The sequence below is a fragment of the Colletotrichum scovillei genome (assembly GCF_011075155.1).
Source record: "Colletotrichum scovillei strain TJNH1 chromosome Unknown Contig00006, whole genome shotgun sequence".
NCBI classification, from domain to species: Eukaryota; Fungi; Ascomycota; class Sordariomycetes; order Glomerellales; family Glomerellaceae; genus Colletotrichum; species Colletotrichum scovillei.
In genome coordinates, this window is record NW_023336264.1 from 3096064 (window position 1) to 3117901 (window position 21838).

Genomic DNA, 21838 nt, shown 5'->3' on the forward strand with positions numbered 1-21838 from the left:
GAGAAGTGATTTTATGTTAAATGGCGAGGTAAAATATCACTCTCAATGCGCTTCTCGACGCTTCTTGCCATCTAAGCACAGAGGAACCCGGTTTCTTTACCACGTTGCACAACCAGTCACAGGTATCTAAGCAGCTCGCTCGCTGTAAGGTAAAAACATCCAATTGGACTGCACAGTGCAGTAGAAGCAGTGTCAGCTTACAGAAGAGAAGCAATGGCCATTGTCCAAGCCTGAAGACACGTCATAGACTTGATTAGAATGGAAGTTTCCCAAGTCGTAGGCACCTGTCCCCTCTTTAGATCATCACTGGTTTGCTTCATTATCATTGAGTTATGACCTCTAAATAACACTGCCCTAAGAAACGCCTTCAAACATGCGACCAAAAACAAAAATCCAGACTTTTCTAGTTTTCCTACTTTTGAACTCCTCCAGATGCAGATGCGTGAACAGAATCCAAGATAGCCTCCTCTTCCGACCACAAGTGCGCACCCGTCTCCTTGAGCAACTGCACGCACTTCTCCTTGCCCATCTTCTCGGCGAGGTAGAGCGGCGTGTTGTTGGCCAGGTTCCTCGAGTGCACGCTGGCGCCCCTCGTCAGCACTTCGCGCAGGATGTCAATGTTGGGCCCGACGGCGGCCAGGTGGACAGTCGTGTTGCCCGCGTAGTCGGCGGCCTTGAGGAGCTCGTGCTGGGCGTCGTTGTCCAGGATCTCCTTCACCGTCCGGACATCGCCGTTTCGTATGGCGTAACCGAGGACGGTAAATGCCGATTCTGACGCGGTTAGTCGCGCTACGACCGAGTCGAGTGAGCCAGATGGATGCGAAAATACCGGAAGAGCCATTTCCGTCATCTCGCCACGCAGAGACTGGGACATTCTCGCGCTGACCTGGGCGGTGGAAAGGCTGGGGATGGCGAGAAGGTAGGACAGCTTGGTGAGAGCGGCCTCTGCTGTGAGATCGAGACCGAAGATGACGCCGGCGCGGCCAAGCTCAGTTCCGGGGCCGTAGACGGGAGAGACGAAGCCGCTCATGCACTGACTGACGTTGACGACGATGACACCGCGGTCCACGGCGGCCTTGATGACCTTGGTCAAGCTGCCGTCGATACCACTGGGGGCGTTACCCATTCCAAAAGTCTCGAGGATGAGGCCACGTAGATCGGGCACACGCAGGACCGAGTCGAGCATCTCTGGCCTGATGCCAGGGAACACTCGAAGACAGGCAACGTGAGCTGTGTCGAGGTGCTTCGTGACCTGGAGCTCGGCGATTCTAGTGGGCCTCAACACGATGGGCCAGTTCACGTCAATACCAAGTCCATTCACCTTGGCCAGTGGCTCGCAGTTGGGGCTGGCAAAGGCTTCAAAAGCGGCAGACGAGACCTTGCTGGTTCTGTTGCCGCGGAACAGCTTGTGGTGGAAGAAAAGACCGACTTCGGGGATGACAAAGGTTCCTGCGATGATGAGCGAACCGAGGAGGTTGTCGACGGCGTCGGACTGGAGAGCAAAAATGGAGGCCTGGGAACCGGTGAGGATGACCGGCTTTCCCAGGTCAGAAAGCATGAACGACAGAGCCGAGGCCGTGTACGAAAGAGAGTCGGTTCCGTGCAAGACGACGAATCCGTCAAAAAGGCGGTAGTTTTCCCTGATGGTCTGGGCAATTTCCGTCCAGCCTTCCGCTGAGATGGAGCTAGAGTCCAGCAGAGGGTTGAATTCCAGCACACCGTAGCGAATGTGACGGGAGTAGGCACTCGGTGGTGTTCTCAGACTGTCGATCATGATTCTTTTCCCATCTTTGACAGCCTCAAGCTGGACTACGCATTGTCAGTGAGACTCGTTACAGATACTAATTATTTTGGCAATTGGTGCTCCAGTCCAGCCGCGGCTCGGGAAAACATGTCCTCAACATTTACAAGAAGTCTTCGTGAGAACGGGCCAGGATTTTCAACATGCGAAGAAGGCAGACAAGTACTCATTTCTTGACTTTCGTATTTCCTGGGGGCGTGCTGTCTTTCAAGAAAAACCTACCGGGAGGGGAGGACTTGTCGTTGAATGAGGGCCGCGGGGCCATGGCATCCTTCAAGAAACCTCCAATGGGTTGGAGTCCATCGGCGGTAGGCTGCATGCAGATGGTTCCGCCCGTCATGATAATGAGGACTCGAGACTCCGGGTAGTTGGACGCCGGTAGGAGTCTCTCGGCGGTAGGTTCGAAAGCCATTATGTCGGTGTATCGGTGATGCCGAGTTCGAGTTGTGTTAAGTGGCGAACAGCAATGAGTGAGGGAAAGTTGGGTGTCGTCCAAGTCCAGACTTTATCACGTATCGAAGCCTCCACAGATGGGTATAGCAAATTGAGGGGCACGGGGTAATGGAGGGGCAAGAGCTTTTGTATGGAGAGCGAGGCGAAAACAGTTGGCCAGTGTCACGCACGGGTGGTGCAAAATTTTGTAAATTTTGTCGGACGGAGGAGTCTGCGAGAGACTGTGACGAGCGGGCAGTGATGGATGATGAAAGCATGCGAGTGGAGACGGATGGCGAGTCAATCAAGTCATTTGTGGCATACATCAGCAATTTAAAGGCAGTTAGAAGAGCCCTTGGTGTCCGGTATACGGCAACAGCCTGGATGAACCTAACAAGAGCTGGCTGACATTGGGTTTGGCTGCTTGACCGAAGCCTTAGATAAGGAGGGACAAGGGAATGCGGGCAAAGATCAGACATTGCCCCTCGCACTTGACGGTATGTCTTATCGCGATAAGCCAAAAAAGTTATTGCAAAACTTGGGCGAAAACCCGAGTAGAGCCAAGTATCGCGGGGCAGAGTTGATGGGACAAAAGCCGATAGCGGATGGCGGGCAGAGTTTTGGAGGGGTAATAATTAAGTAACAGAACGGCCACGACAGCGGCGTGACCATTTCAAGGAACCAGGCATGGCTGGCTAGACTCGACGAGGGTGTGAGTCGCTGACCACTGCGAAATTCGTGTGGGAGCGCAAAGTGCCTATTCGTGCTTAGGCAGAGGCTGGTCAGAGTTCTACGGTTGTTGTCGATACTTCTTGTTGTGCCAAGTTCGGCCCAGGATGGAATTAGATCTGGCATTTGCTTGATGGCGAATTGAAATCAGCCTAAAAAATGCGACAAGTTGCTTGCAGAACTTCCCGTTACCTTCGGACGATGACGCACGTGCGTGGACTAGGCCGAAATGGACCTGCCACTTTTTTTTCGACCAAATGCTCAGGTACCTACGTTCCTTTCTCTCGCAGTCCACCCGCAGTACGGAGTACCTTAGGTACCTTAGGTAAGGTAGGTTGGACACGGCCGACATGCTCGGCAGGACCCACAATGCAGGACCAGGGATTTTCCGCGACCTGAGTTCCATCATCGCCAATCTGGAACTTGATTGAGATTCTGCCACAGACACCGCCCAAACACCAACCCATCCTCAGCCATCTGGGCAGGTGAAATCTAACAACTACAGAAGCTCTTCGCTATCGACGGAAAATACTTGACTCTAGCATCAGTGTACGCCGGCCACGATCATCCCCGCGGAAACCTGGCCACGGCTAGCAATGCGACCTACTTAGTTGTCGTTCGCCCTTGATCCCATCTGTCACCAGAACGTCCGATCGAGCAAGCCAGTCTTTCACGCGACAGGCGCATCTCGCCGCGCTTCGCATCCATCATGGATTCCAGTGCGCCCAACGGAGGCTTATCGCCTCGGGCTTTTGCGATGCAGCACCAGCGTCCTCGGGCCAGTTTTCAGGGATGTTCACGAATCTCCGACTACGAACTCCTCGGGAAGCTGGGTGAGGGTACTTTCGGGTTAGTCGTCTTCCAGACCTCACTTCTCTGGTCGTGTTACTGATGTGCTGCGCAGTGAAGTTCACCATGCGAGATCTCGCAAGACCAACGCTCATGTCGCCGTCAAAAAGATCATCATGCACCACGAAAAGGATGGCGTACGTGTGACCCCCGTTGTCAGATAGTCAGCGCATCTACTTACCGATGTTCGACAGTTCCCCATCACGGCATTGCGAGAAATCAAACTTCTGAAACTGCTCTCCCACAAAAATGTCCTGCAGCTGGTAGACATGGCTGTGGAGCACCCTCAGAGAGCCAGTAAGTCGCTCATGCTCAACTACCCAATTCGCCAGCAGCAATTCCTGACCCGAATTGTGACAGGCGACAAGCGCAAGCGCCCGATTATGTACATGGCAACCCCGTACATGGATCACGATTTGTCGGGTCTTCTCGACAACCCTTCCGTTCATTTCACCGAACCGCAGATCAAATGTTACATGCTGCAGCTCCTCGAGGGATTGCGATATCTGCACGACCAACATATCCTACATCGAGACATGAAGGCTGCCAATCTTCTCATCAACAACAAAGGCATCCTCCAGATTGCCGATTTCGGTCTGGCAAGACACTACGAAGGGCCAACGCCCAAGCCTGGACACGGGGCAGGAGAGGGGAAAAGGGAATACACCGGCCTTGTCGTCACTCGGTGGTACAGACCCCCGGAATTGCTGCTTCACCTGAAAAGATACACAACCGCTATTGACGTTTGGGGTGTTGGGTAAGTGTCACAATCGGCGCATCTTTGGCACCCGGTACTAATAGTTTGGCAGCTGTGTCTTTGGCGAAATGCTTGTTGGAAAGCCGATTTTGGCTGGTGAGAGCGATACACACCAGCTCGACATCATTTGGGATCTGATGGGGTCGCCCACGCCGGAAAATATGCCCCTTTTCAGCACTCTTCCTGGTGCTGAAGCAGTGACCCCACGCCCTCGACCTGGTAGCATTACCAACAAATTTAGAGAGTACGGAACCGGAGCAGTCTCTTTGCTTAAGGAGCTTCTCAGACTCGACTGGAGAAGTCGCATAAACGCCGCCGATGCGCTCAACCATCCATACTTCAAGATGGCTCCCATGCCGGCCGAACCTGGAGACCTACCCACCTTCGAGGACAGTCACGAACTGGACAGGCGAAAGTTCCACGATCGTCAGGCAAAACTCCCACCAGCGCCCAAGGGAGGCACGGTGGGCATGGGCCCCGAGGCGCACGGCGCGAATGCCGGTTTCAACAATACCGATGCTTACAGCAACCGCAATGGCGTAAACGGGCGGAATGTCAATGTACCCGGAGGTCACAGGAACGGCGGGGATGAACGCCGACCAGCTTGGCAGCGCGACAACAGAGGCTTACCTCCGCGACCGCCCCCACCCGAGTATGCTAACGGCGGCCCTATGCCGCCCCGCGATGACTACCGGGACAGAGACCGAGATAGGAGGCCGAGAAGTCGAGGAGGAAGAGGTCCTGACGTAGACACGTATATCCCGAGCTACAGAGACGATGTTCCTCCACGACATAGAGATGACCGGCCTCCTCGCGACCGACGCCGCAATAGTAGAGATGAGCGATGGCACGAGCGAGACTGGGATCGCCGGACGCGGAGCCGTAGCCGCTCCCCCATGCGGGAACGGGACGCGTACCGCAGATGAGATTGCGGCCTGTACAAAAGACAGTATAATATCGAATGGCAGGACAGCTCGGCGAAGCACTGGGACAGGCGTTTGGGGGTGGGAGCATAATTCCAAGCAAGGCTGGTATATAAGTGATTCCCCGGTAATGAATGCTTCCCTTCCCAGCAGTAGTGGTTTATATTAAGAAAGGCCGAATTACCAAGTCAAATCTCTGAATCATCGTCGTCCTCCTCATGAATCGTTTGCGACCAAAGCCCGGGAGTTCGCCTCCGTCTCTTTGGGGGCGGCTTGTTCAGTAACTGCCAATCAGTCTCGTAGGATGATGAGTCTTCCGTTTTACCAGTCCCGGGCCGCTCTGACAATGGTGTTCCCGGCATTGGCGTTGTGGAGAAAGAACTAGACCTCTCATCATGCATGCCGAGGACAGAGGTGATGATGCCGGATGTGCAAGCCATAGTCAGGCCAGCCAAGATGCCGATGCACGCACCGCAGGCCAACTAAGGGGAAGATTAGTATATCAGCAGTCTGACAATTGTGTAGGTAAGGCAGAGATCTCACAAAGGTATAAAGGGGCTGTGTGGTGCAAGTTAGCGATGCCGTCAATAATATGCGTTTCAAGGGAGGAAGAAGGAGGGTCTGCTCACCTGGAGACTGGCTATGAAGTCGATGACAGATTGGCACCATCCCAGAACAAATGTTGCCATGAGTAAGAGGGGCGATAGTAGTATGAGGATCACGTTGATGAAGAATGCCACAGGCTTCCAAGCTATTCTGGCAGGCCATGTCGCGATGGTGAACACGCCAGAGGCGTATGACAGCAGGGCCATGATGTGAGGTGTGAGGAGAAGGCCTCGTGATTGTGGTACTCCGATTGACGTAGCGTTACAGGGGTAGCTCAGTGTACCTTAAGCTATACCTGAAGAGAAGAGTATCACTTTTTGATCTCCCAGCATGGCAAGTTGGTAAGATTACGATGGCCTGTGAGGTTGTTGAAAGAGTGGAGGTACGAGTTGGCCGAGGAGAGATGAAGCTTAAAATCGAGGGGCGGTGGGTTCGTGACACGGGTGTTTACTCCGCGATGTGAGGCCGGCTACATTCCAGCCAGCCTTTCCGTTCAGAAATTCGGGGGTTGATGTTGATGTAGCACGGTGCGTGGGCCAGCTGTGGGAGGCACGGCAGAGAGTTGTGTTGGTTAGGTACCTGCAACAAAAGTTGAGTTGAGCTCCAGCTCGAATTGGGAAGGAAGCACCAGCTCCTACAGGTCAGCATTGGCGAGCAGGCAAGGGAAGATAATCGGATGGCCGCTTTCAGAGGTACGGAGCTTGACTTCATCAGGCCCAGGGGGAGAAGGTTGCAATTTAAGCCTGCGCGCACTGACCAGCTGGAGGTGCCGACGAGGCACCCTTATCGTTCCCGTTTTGTGATGATTCGGCTCATGATAACTGAGAAGTACGGAATACCTGACTTCACAATGAAGAGTCAAATAAAAGACGGAAAATAGAATGCCACTACACGCTAGAGGTCATTTGACAGGTAAGCCGAAATCCAGCTACTGTAGAGATGACGGCAAGCCCGGCCGGTAGGGTGACAGGTCAGGTCAGCCTGCGAGTTGCACTTCGTAGAGTGATGGGCTAAGCGGAGGCCCGCCGGTACTTGGTTCCCCATGGTCCGCAATATGGGATATGGAGTACCAATCATGTAGAGCTTATCTGGCTTCGGCTACATTGAAACCCCCCAAATCCAAGTGGGAACGCACCACCACCACCCCTCCACACTCTCTCAACTTCGCCTGGTATTGAACTACCTAACTCAACCTCTCATCCAATCTTCGAAGCAGTGAACCTGCCGTGTTCATTCTGCACATCCTCGCCCCATCACCAGCGAATCTCCGCTTCAATATTTTTCTTGCAGAGCACAACAACCCCCGACCCCCGCCTTCGTCGCCATCGACCTGCCTTGACTCGATCTCTCGAGAATGCGATAATTAAGTCGCAACCCCGCGTCTTTGCTACATAGGTATCGTCGTGCAATCCACGCCTTACCTAACCTGGATCGCACAAACTCCAGTCGCAGCAGCTACGGATACCTTGGCCCGACGTGGAAACATTGGGTCCCGACGACCCCCCGATTGTGACTGCCCGCCGTATCGCTGCATTGCGCTCTTCTGGGCAGCGCTGCCCTCGCGCTTTCCACTGCATCGCTGCCGTAACCCATCCCGCAACCCGCATCGCCTGCCGTGTGTCCGCCCGACCTCGCCGCTTACCCTGAAAAAGAGATCCAGGACTTACCTTAGGTTGGTCTGGCCAGGCTCTAGGACTGCGGACCGCGGACTGCCTGCCCACCTAACCCCCAGAACGCAGCGAGACCACGCTGTCGTGTCCCACCATACCTACCCTACGAGCGGATCTGAAAGAAGAAACGACACAAAATGGGAAACAACCCCTCGTCCTCGTCCAAGCCGGCCACGCCTGTCTCATCACAGGACTCTCCCAAGCACCACCACCACAAGAGGGAGTCCAAACACATCATCCCGCCCCGGTCTGCCGAGCGAGTTGCTGCCCCGCCTGAACCTTCCCTTACCCAGGCTCAAGGTTCCACGGCCACAAAGGGTCCCAGGCCTCTCCAGGCCATCCCGATCTCCAACTTCACCACTGGCTCTCCCTCGTCAAACTCGAGTAACTCCGCCCCGCCGCCGAAGCCCCCAGAATCGAAGAACATCGTCCGCGATGCGCCTAGCAAGCCCGTAGACGTCCCAGCTGCTGCCGCCGCGACAGAATCCTCCTCCCTCAGATCGCATTACTCTGCCCACATGGTTGAACCACCGCTGGTTGGGAACAGCAGCGTCAACGACATGTCTTACCTGACACGTCCTCCGCGTATGCCGCTTCCCATCGAAGAGGAGATTCACACTCCGGGCTCGCCCATCATCGCCCCTACCGACGCCAACGACGCTGGCGTGGCTGAAGTGGAAACCCTCGAGGATGGCATGACTAGGAAGTCCTCGGCCTTGAGCACAAATACAGTCGAAGAGGAAGATGGCGAAGAGTTGATTGTCGATAAGACACGGCCAACAGTTCCCACTCGTCTCGAATGGCGCAAGGGAGGAGGCAAGGTCTACGTCACAGGAACCATCTTCCAATGGAACCGCAAACATAGATTACATCCTGTGTAAGTTTCAATCTTGTGCGTGTGTGGGCTTGAGTCTCGGCTGTCGGCGTTACACCTGTGACTCTCCAGTGGTCTAAGATTCTAGCCCCTTGGCTGCCTTTTTTACATCAAGCCCTACGTGCCATATCACAAGCCGATACTCCCATGAACACTGAGCTGACAATGCGTGCTCAATAGCGATGGCCAGCCTGGCGTGTTTGCAGCCACGATTCACATTCTTCCGGGAACACACCATGTTAGGTTCTTGGTGGACGGAATCATGCAGACTTCACCCGACCTGCCAACAACCGTGGATTTTGGAAACAACCTGGTCAACTTCATCGAAGTGAGCGCAGATGACATCCCGGCAACAGCACCCGTTGAGCCTGGAAAGGACGGTGTGGCTACAGCAGCTACCATTGACAAGGGCGGCCCGAAGACCTCGGCATCGCAAACTGATGAGCAGCCCAAGGCGCCTAGGGGCAAAGAAGTACCCTCGCCCAGTCAATATTTCCACCAGATACCCAAGTACTTGGTGGATTTCGACCAGCCCGAAGACTCGCCAGCTTACCAGTATGCGGTTACAGCTATTGAAAAGTTGCCGACACCTCCAAGCTTGCCAGGGTTCTTGGGTAAGCCCATCTTGAACGCCGCAGTTCTTATGAAGGACGACAACAGTGTGCTCAACATGCCCAACCATACTGTTCTCAACCATCTTGCCACCAGCAGTATTAAGAACAACATTCTGGCTGTGTCTGCAACGACGCGTTACAAGAACAAGGTATGTCATCTGCTGCGACAGGCACTCAACTTGGCCCGCGACTAACAAGTCGAATAGTATGTTACGACGATCATATACAAGCCCACCACAACAGACGAGTGATTGGGGGCTTAGGGATCATACCGAGGAATTCCGGCATTGAGTAGCGAGCCTGCCCCAAGTGTGGATAATCGTCACGGAGCTTAGAGTGATTGCCTTGTGGAAAGAGGCAAAAGAAATGGACAAAAGAAATGGACAAAAGAAATCAATAACAGCCAGCTTGTGCCGCATTGGCCAATGGCATTAGTCTCTCCACTTGACGAATACCTCGTCTGTTCTAAATCTTTGTGTGCATGAACTGTCCTCGAGGGACGTCCTGAAGCCGGTCTCGTACGCCAATAGGCCAGCATGAGCAATCATGATGCCGTTGTCGATGCAGAAGCGCTCGTCCGTCGCATAGACACTGCCGCCTCTCTCCGCAGCCATCCCACCCATCATCTCTTGTAGCCTCTCATTGCAGCCGACACCTCCTACAATCAATACCTGATTGCTGCCAACGTGTGCCATGGCCCGCTCCGTGATCTCGACCAACATAGCAAACACTGTCTCTTGCAGAGAAAAGCACAAATCAGCCGGTGTGAACGTCTCCTCTCCCTTGGCCTGCGCCGCCTTCATCTGGCCTGCGAGGATATCCGCGTAGGCGAGGATGCCCGAGAAGGAGCAATCCATGCCCTTGACAGCATACGGCAGCTCCAGTAACCGCGTCCCCTTCTTGGCCAGCTGCTCAATATTATATCCCGGCGCCGGATCGTTGCTGATCTCGAGTGTGCGGGCAAACCGATCGAGGCAGTTTCCGACGGCGATATCGAGCGTCTCGCCAAAGATGCGGTACCGCTGCTCGGCGTAGGCGATAACCTGGCTGTTGCCGCCGCTGACGTATAGCACGACGGGGTTCTGCGCGCCGGTGATGGTGCGGCCCATCTCGATGTGGCCGACGCAGTGGTTGACGCCGACGAGGGGCTTGTCCCACAGCAGGGCCAAGGTGCGGGCGGCGACGGCGACGCTGGTCAATGGCGCGCCCATGCCGGGGCCCTTTGTGAAGCAGACGCAGTCCACGTCGGCGACGGCGACGCCGGCCTCGCGAAGGGCGCGACGGGCGATCTGGACGAAGAAGGAGCGGTGGTGCTTGGCCGTGTCCTTTGGGAGGAAGCCGGTGCCGGGCGGGGAGACGAAGGTGTGGCGGATGTTGGAGAGGATGGTGGACTCGGTGCCGTTGTGGAGCATCACGCCGATGCCGAGCTTGTTGGCGGAGCCTTCGCAGCCGAGGGCGATGAGGCCGCGCTTCTTGGTCATGTTTGCTGTCGTGAGCTTGGAGGGGGATTCCGCGGTCATGGCTGCGGGTGGTGGTGGTTGCTGTTGCTGTTGCTGTTGGTAGTGGTGTTGAGGTGTTGGTGGGGTGTCGATGTCGAGGTTTGGATCGCGGGGCCTCTTTGGTGGGCGGGTTTTGGTGTCGCTCATGGGGCTGGACTTTGCTGGATTCGACCGTTGATTTCACCCTTCCTCACCACGAATTTGTTAGTTTTTGAAAATACCAGAGAATGATCTCCATTTGCAAAGTTCGACTCTATTTTCTTATTAGGCCACAAGTATGAGAAATTCCTATAAGCAAAAGAAGTACGGCCACTGTCTGCTGTCTATCGCAAAGAAGAAAAAAAAAAAAGAGTCAGGCATGGGCCAATGGAAAAATAGAAGTTGACGTAGGAGGGGTAATCCCGTTGGTGGGATGTCCATGTCGGTTTTCCAGCGATAGAATTGTGGATGGGTAATTATGGGGCCCCGATTTTGGTCCCCTGCCCACGGGCCCCAAGCGCAGAAGCAGAAGCAGAAGCGCGGCTGCGTAGCATACCTACCTACTGCGGTAAAGTAGGTACTGCGTAGGTAAGGTAGGCAATCCTTCTGGTAGGTAGAGCTGCCACAACGGTTCTTGACACACAACGCCGTACCGCACCGGACCCTTTTTCTGCCTTTTGCGCAAATGTCCACAGGTGAGCCGCCCTTCCCCCTCCGCTACCTTTAGCCTACCAGCCTTCCTGCCTAGGTGTAACCTCCCGGCAAACGCCGCCCGCCTCACCTCAACCCCAAGACATCTGCTCGGCCTCCTTCCTTTCTTCCTCAGCCTCTGTGTCCTTTTCCCCCAAGAGATTGAACTTTACTGACGAAAGACGCGATGCCTCTATTCTGTAGTCCACGACTTGGGCATACTCAGAGCCAGTATCTTCCCATTGCCCCTGTTGGCGCACCGTTTTTATCGCTCACAAACCCCCGGTCAAAGGTACCTACCTTTCTGAGGCTTCCAAAAGGCACACACATTTATCCCCACACCCACCACCGTGCAAGCCTCGACAAGAAAGTGGACTCCCCCTTCCCATTCTCACTACACAATTCTTTCTCTTCTTGTGCTCCAGGTTATTTCTCTCTCGCCCCTCTTTCTGTGGCCGGTTGCTACAGATATACTCACTTTTTTCCCCCCCTCCTTCATTCCCCCTCTCTTGTCCTTTGCATTTCTCTTCCAAGCCCTCTTCTTGGTTCCCCCATTCTCTCTGTCCTGTCTCGCGATCGGCCGAGGGATCTGCGGGCACATATCAGCCGAATCGGGGTGACGGGGGAGAGAGACAGCCTCTCCAACAAGACAAAGGTCGACCTGCTGACCTACTTCATAACTACCTACCTCACCCACAACACAACCGTCTTTTCTCCTTGAACAAGCCGTGAGGGCTGTTGCAGGTTTGTTCTCGCCTCTTTGAACAATAATACAGAAGCTATTCAATATTCAACAACCTGCTAACCCGTGGTTTTTGTCAGCCAGGTGCCAACCCCCAGGCATAATGCCGCGCCTGACCACCCGCTCGTCGCAAGCTCTCTCCGAGTCACCTTACAAACCACCACTACCTACCTCCTCCTCTGACCTCCCGACACACCACGACACCACGAGTTGAGGCACACAAGAATTCATGAAGCTACCGGTCCTCTATTTTTTACCACTATCCGCTGCCACAAAGCAAGGCAATGCGCATCGAGTCGCCAAGCAGAGTCAGACGCCGCCAGCCGCCGGAAGCCGACCTCCATCGTCATCTCCGCCAAGATCCGGTCGACCGACCGCGCCCATGGCCAACGAGAACAACCCCCTCTGCTTCCACACGAAGAGCAATAGGCGATCGAGTCACTGGCAGGGAAGCTTTGAAGTACATTATTCATCTTTCTTTATTGTCTTTGGGGAATCATCTAACCCCGGCCGAGGGCCTTCGTCTTGGTAGACCACGACCACCGGTCTCCAACTCCTCTTCTTTTACATTCATTTACTTTACATGAGACCCATCTCAACGCAAAACGCCACGCCTAACCGACCGCCCTGCCTGCCCGCCTGCCAGCCACCAGGCCCTTTGTACAAAACCGGAAGACAACCAAAACACCAATGGGGGTATACAACACACGTCATCCGAGGATGAGGAGTAGAGATCGCGCCTTGAAGGCCAGACAGTCTCTCATGAGGGGGTAGCAGCAGGTTGAGCTGGCGGAGAAGCCTGAGGCGGCTGCCGCGGTTGCTGCGGCGTTGCTTGCGGCTGTGTTTGACCCTGCTGCTGCGGCGTCGGAGGCTGCGGCAGTGCAGGTCTGCCAGCCGCTGCTGCTACTTGCGGAGTTGCTTGGCCGTTGACCATGCCCTCATGCGGAAGTTGCCGGCGCTGGTACACATACTGCGACAAGGGGATCGTCGCGCGGAACTTCAAAGCTCGCGTGTCATATGGGTCCACCTCGTACACCTGCGGCTCGTCCTCATCGTCTTGGTCGTACTTCCATCGATCAGTATACTCTTCGCCTTCCACCCTCGGCGGCGTAGTCATTCCACTCATTCCCCGGCGGTCGATCCACAGCCGACCCAGACGGCCAATGCGTCGGCGGAAGGCTGCTTGGCTGCTAGAAGGCTTCTCTTTGCCGCCGCCGGCTGTGAACTGGAAGACCGACATGTCGCTTCCATCAGCCACAGGTTCGGGTTCTTCGTCAACGTCCATGGCATCTGACTCGGAAGATGTGGATGCGGGAGGCGTCATCAGATACTGGGTCTTGGCAGGACGGAAGCTGGCCTCCATGCGTTGTTCCTTGACCGGGGACAGGGGATCTCGCGTGAGGTCCACATGGTTCTGGTTCCACTTTCGGTGGTTGTGGACCTTGCTTTCAACATCTGCGCGCAACTCATTCTCCTTTTCGGCAAGCTTATCTGCCAGCTGCAACAAGTCTGCCTCCATGGATCGACCATCCGGCCGCACGGCAATGCGAAGGTGGTTGCCGGGTGGCTTCTGGAGAGCAGGCGCCTCCACGGGCTTCTTCTTGGGAGGCTGTGCTTGGTCAGCACACGTCTCTGGATTGCCAGACGATGGTGTTGGACATACCTTGTGGTTGATGAGGTCGTCGTCCTCGGTTTTGATGCCGAGCTTGACCTTCATTTCCTTGAGTTTGGCTCTCTGCTCGAATATGGCCCGATCAAAGGTAAGTAGTTCACGTTTGAGCATCTCGCGCTCATAAGACTGGATGATGAGCTGTCGACCATCTTCAAGTTCTCTGCGAAGTCGCTTGAGTTTCTCGGCGCTCTGAACGTCTCGTTGCCGTGTCTTTCGCGTTTGTCTGGCCTCACGGCGTCGGAAACACACATATGGGTCGGCCTCGTCACTTTCCTGATGTGTCTCGAACTTCACGCTTGGGTGAATAGGTTTGTTGCCGAGCGTCTGCCGGCGCGTCTTCCAGTGCTCGTAGACGTGCTTGGAGTGCGCCATGAGCTTGTTGCCACCGAGCGAGGTAAGAGAGGGCACCATCAGATCATAGCCAACCACTGTGTTGTCTATGGAAGCGAATGGAGTCTGTTCAGAAGCTGTGTCTTCGAACACTTCCATAATGCGCTCAAAGTCATCTTCTGACAGTTGAGAGGCGACTGTCTTCTTGGTGGCATTGTACTGCTTCAAGAACTCATCGTCCTCACTTGTCATGTCATACGAAACGCCAATGCATTCTTCGACAGTCTGAGAGAAGCGAATGAAAGAGGTAGGTTGCTGAAAGTTACTGGGGTAGAGTTGATCATAGTTGATCTGACTCTCCTGAGGAGGCGGGACAGGAATTTCTTGGTCATTGCTGGTGCCTGCCTCTTTGAGAATTGACTGGAGATGGTATTCCTAATGATTTGCGGTCAGTATGTGGCTGTTGTTGCTCTGGCGAGCTATAAGTGAGAAGTGGATAAGCCGGGGGTGCCAAGGCATATCACATGATGGGTCACGTGATATCTGGCTGCGATATGGGCAAAGATGTGACTCACTGTTTCTTCGGCGGCTTCGACACCGGTCGCGATTTGAGTCTCGGTAGTCAAAGATTCGTACTCAGCAGCATCGATATCGGTCTCTCTGAGCACAGGAAGAAGCGTCTTGACGCTCAACTTCTTGACTCTAACTTTCCTGGTTGACATGGTGGCGGGTGGGGGTCGAAGGCCGAAAGCCAGCGGAAAATCCGCGAAAAAAGTCGATCAAGTCATACAAGGGGTCATGCGACGTTGATTTTTGAAGTTTTGACGGATAAAAATCGTGGTTGTTGGCTTTGGATTGATGGTCGATCTGTTGCTGGCTATGAGGCGACGTTGATTTGGCGTTTGGCGTGAAGAAGAATTTTCCTGTTGCGCTTCTACGCAGTAAGGTAGGACCTTTCGGGTTGGATTTGGGCGTTCAAGGTACCGTGCAATAGTAGACGTGCTGTAGAGGTACTTCAGGACGCTCGGGCCAAAAGAGATGAATCGGAGTTGGAAAGCAAAGACTGGCCGACACGTCCCATGGAAGCGACTGGCACCTACCCAAGGCACGCCTGGAAAAAGGGGAAGCTGCTAGTCACGTGCCATTCCCAATCTGTCAACATCAGAAAGCCGCAAGAGCGATGCTAGGTAGGTACCAGGTGTCTAAGTGACATTAAGTAGTCCTGTCTCTTGCTCCTCACCACCAAAGTCTGATGTTTGAACTTGTAGAATATGCATCGAATCTCAACTCATTCATTTCGTTCCATCCTCCCGAAACTCAAATGTGGTGGTAATACATCTGACACTTTGCAAGCCTGTTCAGGTCGTACGTCAGACAATGAGATCTAGAAATGGCCCGTGCGTAAACACGCTGCGGTGGGCTCCGGTACAGCTGCCCGAATCCAATCCGGCGCCTGGTCGCCGCCTGGCCGCCGCCTGACTTTACTTCGACTACCTGCCGCACTGCACCTTGGCCTTGTTCCTGTCAACCTCCCTATTCAAGGCGAACCCCACGGCGAACTAGCGAAGTCGAGCTTGACACAAGCCCACCCAACTGCGACGACCCTGGAATATTTCCTGCCAACTACACCGTGCACCCATACAGCTTTTAGTCGAGTCCGATATCGAGTTTCTCCATCATGGGCAACACTACCAGTACGGTGTTGGACAACATCGTCCAGGGGTCCAACTGTGAGCCCCTCCCCCGCAGTCGACTTCTTTGTCGCACAGACTTCGCTGTGCTGGAGCTGACCGGTTCGCAGTCGACAGAGAGGAAGTTGACCGTCTGAGGAAACGTTTCATGAAGCTGGATAAGGTGTGCATTCCCTATGGCCTACTCGTTTACTTTTCCATTGCGCTCAACGGCGATCCCTTTGCCACTAGAAGACAATGTTGCTGACCCTTCTTTCGTGCAGGACAATTCCGGCACAATCGAGCGCGATGAGTTCCTCAGCCTGCCCCAGATTTCCTCCAACCCGCTAGCCACGAGGTAGCCAAAATCCTTCCGATGCAATAGGCTGCGAATCACGTTACTAAAGCGATCTTACACAGAATGATTGCGATCTTTGACGAGGATGGTGGCGGAGACGTCGACTTCCAGGAATTCGTATCAGGCCTCAGCGCCTTTTCTAGCAAGGGCAACAAGGAGCAAAAGCTGCGCTTCGCCTTCAAGGTGTACGATATCGATCGCGACGGTTACATCAGCAATGGCGAGCTCTTCATTGTGCTCAAGATGATGGTTGGAAGCAACCTTAAGGACCAGCAGCTGCAACAGATCGTCGACAAGACCATCATGGAGGCCGACTTGGATAAGGATGGCAAGATCAGCTTTGAGGAGTTCACCAAGATGGTGGAGAACACGGACGTCAGCATGAGCATGACTTTGGGTGAGCATCCTATCCCATTTGCGTGCCTTTCTGGCTTCAACTCGTCGCGGCCGAAGAAGAAGCTAACATCTGTTTCTAGACACGTTTTAGAGTTGAACACGGCGGTGGGCGAGCACATCAGGATCATGAGACATGAATTGCAACAATCATTATTCGAGGTAGAGATAAACGATCCCCCGGAGCGACATCACGGTCGTCAAATGTGCCTGGATTACAATATCCGGGTTTAAAACAGCGTTTCTTTGTCTGCTGCGTCCAACTATGCTAGTCTATTGAAACATGATGACAGCCAGTGGTTTTGATGTTTGGATGACGCTTGGAAACACACACAAAGGCCTGAGTTGTGGCCGAAAACGATGTGCATGCATTATGGAGCTTTCAAGCAAACCAGGCGGTTGTGATCGTATCGCAGTTAGCTAGGTGCCACGAAACACTGCTGCTGCTTATGCGGCAACATACTCAGTGCTAGGATTTCTATCTTTTGTCTTTTGTCGGACCGGTGTAGGCGCATCAGCCCCTGTAACCGTATATTCGTGGCACGTTCCTTAAACCTCTCAGTTGTTCTGCGAAGAACTGAATCGCGATAAGTCCAAGGCTATCGTGATTGGATTCCTTCCTTCAGTTGGCCCTTTAGTTGAAGCCAAGGGGGTTGTTTCCGTACTCCAAAGCTAGCCGCGGGCGGGACTGATGGAAAGTTGAAAGGACCATTAGACGTAGTGCCCCGCTATTGGACCACTGGGACTGCTTATAGATTGGCCTCGGAGAATCAGATTAAGTCTCATGTTTCTACCTATCCGTAACGTGTTTCCAGAGACGCTTAGATTGTAGAAATAATGAGCAACTATTCCCCAAATTTGGATACAGGGTGAACCTAAGGAGACATACGTTACCAGTATACACTAATGGCATCCACGTAAAGAGACAAGTGCAATGAATGACTACATACAAGCCCCTTTGATCAACTAAAGACAAATGAAACAACAAACAGTTCCCCATTGTCGCTACGCCGGCCATCATTCTACGTGATATTCGAGATATGTCCCTAAGCCTCATTTCCTGTCCGTAGTAAATACAGTTTTGGTGTTGATTACAGCCTAGAGCCACTGCGGTGTGGCCTGGACCTATGGATCATGGTCAAAAGTTCAATATTGTTCCGAAGTCGCGATGCCCAAGGTAAAACGGAGCTTGAGTGATGATTAGTCAAGTACTTCAGGGAGATAATTCAAACCCGTGCATATCAGCCCTTGTCATCGTGGTCCCAAATCGAAACGTGCTATTGAAGGAGTGTGACTTGCGAATAGGTCATCTGGTGATCGAGGTTTGGGTGGAATAGGCCCATGAGACATGCGACACTACGTATAAACCAGAAACGAATGAATGATGTGCATCGAACTGTAGCAGGTACCCGGCGGTAAAACCGACCATGTCAAGAACGATCATGTCGACACTCACGACCAGAACTTGACAGTGATCTCCTTCCTCTCCATGATGGAATAGGTGATGAATATGTGGTATCGGGTTGGATGGAGATTTCCACTCATGCCCTCGGGCGTTGAATTGGAGGAAAAGGCGAAAGCCTCATTCTTCGTGCGTACGAAAGATAAGAAGCAGCATTAATTAATTCCCATGAACCTAGATTGTACCATAGGCATTGTGCGTGATTATCACAGCAGCTCGGATCATACTCATTAGAGGCGACTGTGTCCCCAAAGATTGTGTCCCCAAAGACGGATTACCTGCATTCTCGAGGACTGCCACATCGAAATAATGACGACGACGACAACTCACATGAACGGCGCAATGGAGTGTTGCTGGGGGGTGGATGGATGGATAGGAAAGTGCGCTTGATAGTTCATCACTGTCACCTGAAGACGCTCCTTCCTTCCATCGCTAAGTTTTCTAGCTCCTTCCCACAGGCCCAATATGTCAACAGGCCTCCCTATGTCTTCGGGTTTGCACTTCTCTAACCCTTCCCTTGACAGCCCAAGGTCTTCTTCATGCTTTACCTCAAATCACCACCTGTCATTCCAATGCCATCAGCTCTCGATAGCTTGTAGCGGATGGCCAAAGTATCCGAGAACTCCGTCATGCTCCAGCGTTCATGCTCATTGTCGGAATACCTACATGCTGATGTTATTCTCGGAAAAGTGGACAGTTCAATTAGGGCAGATACTGGAGCTTTCCTCTGATGTGCCCGGCTTTCGATAACACATCCATCGGCATTTCACTGCAAGGAGGTCGTCTACCTACGTCCATCTGTCGACAAATAGCATCCCAGGCACATCGCCAATGCTACTCGCAATTGAGTCGCCTACTACGAAAGCTGATAGATAGGGCGAACGCAAAGTTTCAGAGGCGTCCCACTCGATCGGAAGTAGACAGCCAAATGTCGATATCACAAGGACGACATCACATTCAGTGAGGCTGATGTCGGACATTCCAGGTGAACTCTACCTCTATCTAAGCAGACGGTCAAGCGGTTCGTGGAAAGAAAACCTTCGTAAACGTGTCGACTTACACTCACATCAGACCACTTGAGACACATTGCTCAAGACGGCGAAAAGTTGGATACAACTAGGCGTAGCCGAAATAGAGTTTACCAAGGGAACGGTTGGTGGTAGCATCCGATCGGAAGGGCGTATGACAGTGAGCCAAAGCCATGTACAGGCTTGCTAAGAGTCGAGATGGTGTCACTATGCTCTACGTAGTTATCAATGAACTTCCCTCGGAGCCATGTCTTGCTTGCTAATTTGTCCTGTTTAGAAACCCAGCGTGTACGGAATTACAACCATCCATACGTAGGCTATCCAGATAGTCACGTATCTCCCATACCGTCCCATATCTTCTTGGCCAAACAGATGGCAGCTGCTCTTACGTCGTGTACGACCTATTTCCCCTACGATATCTTGTACAGCTGCTCTACGCCCATGGAAAGGCACGCTACATGCAGCCAGAAAGGCAGGCCTTCGAGACAAACTTCCCGGACGACTCTGACGAGTCCAGAACGGCACTCTCTAAGCTTACTAGACAAGGCCGCCGAAGACACGGATGTTGTGTGCTAGAAAGGGACGAGCTTTCAAGTGAAGCCGGACGGGATGGACCCACCAAACCGGTGCTCTTACCGGCTTTGCCGGGTCAGTAATTGCTCCAGTGACGGAGATGTGGAGTGGCCAAATGGAACGATGCCGGATCTTTGAACGAGTGGCCGGAGCTTGTACAGGTACAACAGGCAAAGCTCCACCGTGTTGATTGCCTACATGGATGACCAGATCATGTCTGTCCACTACCAGGGACCTCTTTTCCTTGTCTCCAGCGAGCCCAGCCCATCCTGTTGTGGAGCTACAGGGCGTCCGGGAAAGTGACAGGTCAGATTCTCAAATCAGTTCAGAGGAAAGATATGCAAGTCTCAACCCTGCCCCCAGGCATTCCAGCCATGGCACTGGAAATTTAGGGCAGAAAAGGGGAGGGTCAGAAGTCGAGTGAGGGTATGCTTGCTAACAGTTGGTGCTGCTCTAGACTCGTCTAGGTCAAGCAATGTGGCAATGTAGCCCTTTGCACTTTTACTCCCGAGCCGGCGCCTATTCTATCATGCTCGGGCGGTCAGACACAGAATATACCCGAGATCTGCGTCTCTTCCCGCTACTTGGATCTCGCCTGCCATCCAGAGTGCTGGGTTCGAGTGGCGAGACGCCTACTGTGACCAAGTAGGGATGGGCTTGCTCGCGCACCCAAGCCTAAGAGCCAAAATATACGCTCAATATACCATGCCTGGTTCCGGGCGGAGGCGTCCGCTGGTAGCACACTATCAACGAATCACTTTCTATATACGGTCCAAACGAAGCGCTATTCCTTATCGACACTCAGCAGTAGCGAAGTATTCGCTTTACACCGGGCTCCGGTTGTCATATTCCTTGGTAGATAGCCTTGCTTCAGCATAGGAACAAGGATAGGAATTCAGCCGTGTTTCAATATCTCTACACCCTTGCCAGCGAAACAAATACATACCACCACTGCTCACTGTGCCGCGATCTGCAGCTTGGTGCCCTGCCCCTCGGAGATCAGAGACAGCGCCATACCGACTCCCTGTCCCACTCCGCCTCGAAGCAAGCCTCGTCTAGCAGCAATCTCATTGCCTGTTCCAGTCTGGTCGTTCCGTGCCTTGGAACAACACTAGCTGAGGGCTGAAATATTGCTAAGCTCACAGCTATGTTCAGGTGTCGTCTTATGCTCATGCTTCAATATGTCACTACAAATAAGTCAGTACCTCATGTGCGACCAATAAGCAACAGCGCCAATGCGCACTAACACGGAAGGTCCCAAGCAGCCGGACCCCATGATCCCCTACTCTTCAGAGATATCAAATAAGACGGAACCAAAACCTCGTCTCTAAGCAGTCGACCAGCCTCATGCAAGGTCCTGGTCACTTGTCATATCATGGTACTATCCTACTCATGTTTGACCCATCATTTGCCGAGATTCAATGAAAATTGATCACCCTGCTTTTCCAGCATGCATGAATATAACTTCGTGTTACGGATTTTGTGGCAACCAAGACTGGCGGGGATCGCGGGGCAATCCGGTTTGTAGGACGACATCCAAAAGTCCATTGAATTCGCAAGCCTCGATCCGTTTGTCACTATGTTGCGAGGTGGAGGGGCTTGGTCCCATCTCGCAGCTGCGAGCAAGTGTGAGCAGGCGGGAAGTGGGAGGCCACACTTTCAGCCAGCAACCTGCATTAGCTTTGTCAAGTTGCAAACGCCCATGCCGCCCATAGTCTCACATCGCGTATGTAGGGAACGGCTGAGCTGACATGAGAAAGAAAAAACTTGCGATGCCCTGCAGAAAAGCTGTCCTGCAGATGTCGCTTCCCGCGCCCATTCATATGCCACAAACGGAATCCCGGGAACATGCGGCTGACTTACTGGCCCACCGATTTTGACGAAGGTTCTTGTCCGACAATGTCATAAGAACAAGCCCCAGCGTGGCAACCTAACAACGACAAGCCACAGGCCCCGAATGCCGCTGTCTCCCTCATCATCACCGTCAGGTCGAGATTGCTGCCTGACCGTAGGGCACCGCAGACAGGCCTCCGGAGGTTGGCCAGAGAGAGAGGAGCCGACAGATTTCCGTGTAAAGCTAAGATCGGCCTACCTTTCCGGGGTCCAACAAAGCTTCCCAAGTTGCGGAGAAGAGTCACGTCTCGTCTTTGGGCTGATAGGCCCGACCAGAGGTTCGATGCGGTCTGG

The 21838-nt window shown here is 53.4% G+C and overlaps 7 protein-coding genes across 7 annotated transcripts; 3 read left to right on the forward strand and 4 right to left on the reverse strand.

Annotated features, from left to right (window-relative positions):
* Positions 1 to 412: 412 nt before the first annotated feature.
* On the reverse strand, positions 413 to 2213 carry HER10_EVM0002142 (asparaginase; the record flags this gene model as incomplete). The annotated part of the gene is made up of 2 exons (XM_035471867.1): positions 413 to 1809; positions 2024 to 2213. 2 exons carry the CDS (start codon positions 2211 to 2213, stop codon positions 413 to 415), a joined length of 1587 nt encoding a protein of 528 aa, XP_035332241.1.
* Positions 2214 to 3369: 1156 nt separating this feature from the next.
* On the forward strand, positions 3370 to 6027 carry HER10_EVM0001130 (uncharacterized protein). Its single transcript, XM_035482851.1, has 4 exons — positions 3370 to 3811; positions 3867 to 3948; positions 4006 to 4568; positions 4621 to 6027. Exons 1-4 carry the CDS (start codon positions 3672 to 3674, stop codon positions 5492 to 5494), a joined length of 1659 nt encoding a protein of 552 aa, XP_035332118.1. The 5' UTR covers positions 3370 to 3671; the 3' UTR covers positions 5495 to 6027.
* Positions 5680 to 6303, reverse strand: HER10_EVM0011657 (uncharacterized protein; the record flags this gene model as incomplete). Its single annotated transcript, XM_035481081.1, has 3 exons — positions 5680 to 5973; positions 6035 to 6049; positions 6121 to 6303. The coding sequence occupies 3 exons, from the start codon at positions 6301 to 6303 to the stop codon at positions 5680 to 5682; spliced, it is 492 nt and encodes a 163-aa protein (XP_035333408.1).
* Positions 6304 to 7245: 942 nt separating this feature from the next.
* Positions 7246 to 9654, forward strand: HER10_EVM0008466 (5'-AMP-activated protein kinase). The gene is made up of 3 exons (XM_035477985.1): positions 7246 to 8644; positions 8822 to 9404; positions 9462 to 9654. Exons 1-3 carry the CDS (start codon positions 7905 to 7907, stop codon positions 9504 to 9506), a joined length of 1368 nt encoding a protein of 455 aa, XP_035332999.1. The 5' UTR covers positions 7246 to 7904; the 3' UTR covers positions 9507 to 9654.
* Positions 9655 to 9686: 32 nt separating this feature from the next.
* On the reverse strand, positions 9687 to 11119 carry HER10_EVM0012567 (glycoprotease; the record flags this gene model as incomplete). Its single annotated transcript, XM_035481960.1, has 1 exon — positions 9687 to 11119. The coding sequence occupies exon 1, from the start codon at positions 10899 to 10901 to the stop codon at positions 9687 to 9689; it is 1215 nt and encodes a 404-aa protein (XP_035333525.1). The 5' UTR covers positions 10902 to 11119.
* Positions 11120 to 12325: 1206 nt separating this feature from the next.
* Positions 12326 to 15394, reverse strand: HER10_EVM0011042 (uncharacterized protein). The gene is made up of 3 exons (XM_035480484.1): positions 14743 to 15394; positions 13829 to 14602; positions 12326 to 13774 (listed from the first exon to the last, which is right to left on the reverse strand). The coding sequence occupies exons 1-3, from the start codon at positions 14887 to 14889 to the stop codon at positions 12926 to 12928; spliced, it is 1770 nt and encodes a 589-aa protein (XP_035333330.1). The 5' UTR covers positions 14890 to 15394; the 3' UTR covers positions 12326 to 12925.
* A 282-nt stretch (positions 15395 to 15676) lies between these two features.
* On the forward strand, positions 15677 to 17318 carry HER10_EVM0005048 (calcineurin subunit B). Its single transcript, XM_035474673.1, has 5 exons — positions 15677 to 15897; positions 15969 to 16021; positions 16122 to 16195; positions 16258 to 16592; positions 16672 to 17318. The coding sequence occupies exons 1-5, from the start codon at positions 15846 to 15848 to the stop codon at positions 16680 to 16682; spliced, it is 525 nt and encodes a 174-aa protein (XP_035332576.1). The 5' UTR covers positions 15677 to 15845; the 3' UTR covers positions 16683 to 17318.
* The last annotated feature ends 4520 nt before the right edge of the window (positions 17319 to 21838 follow it).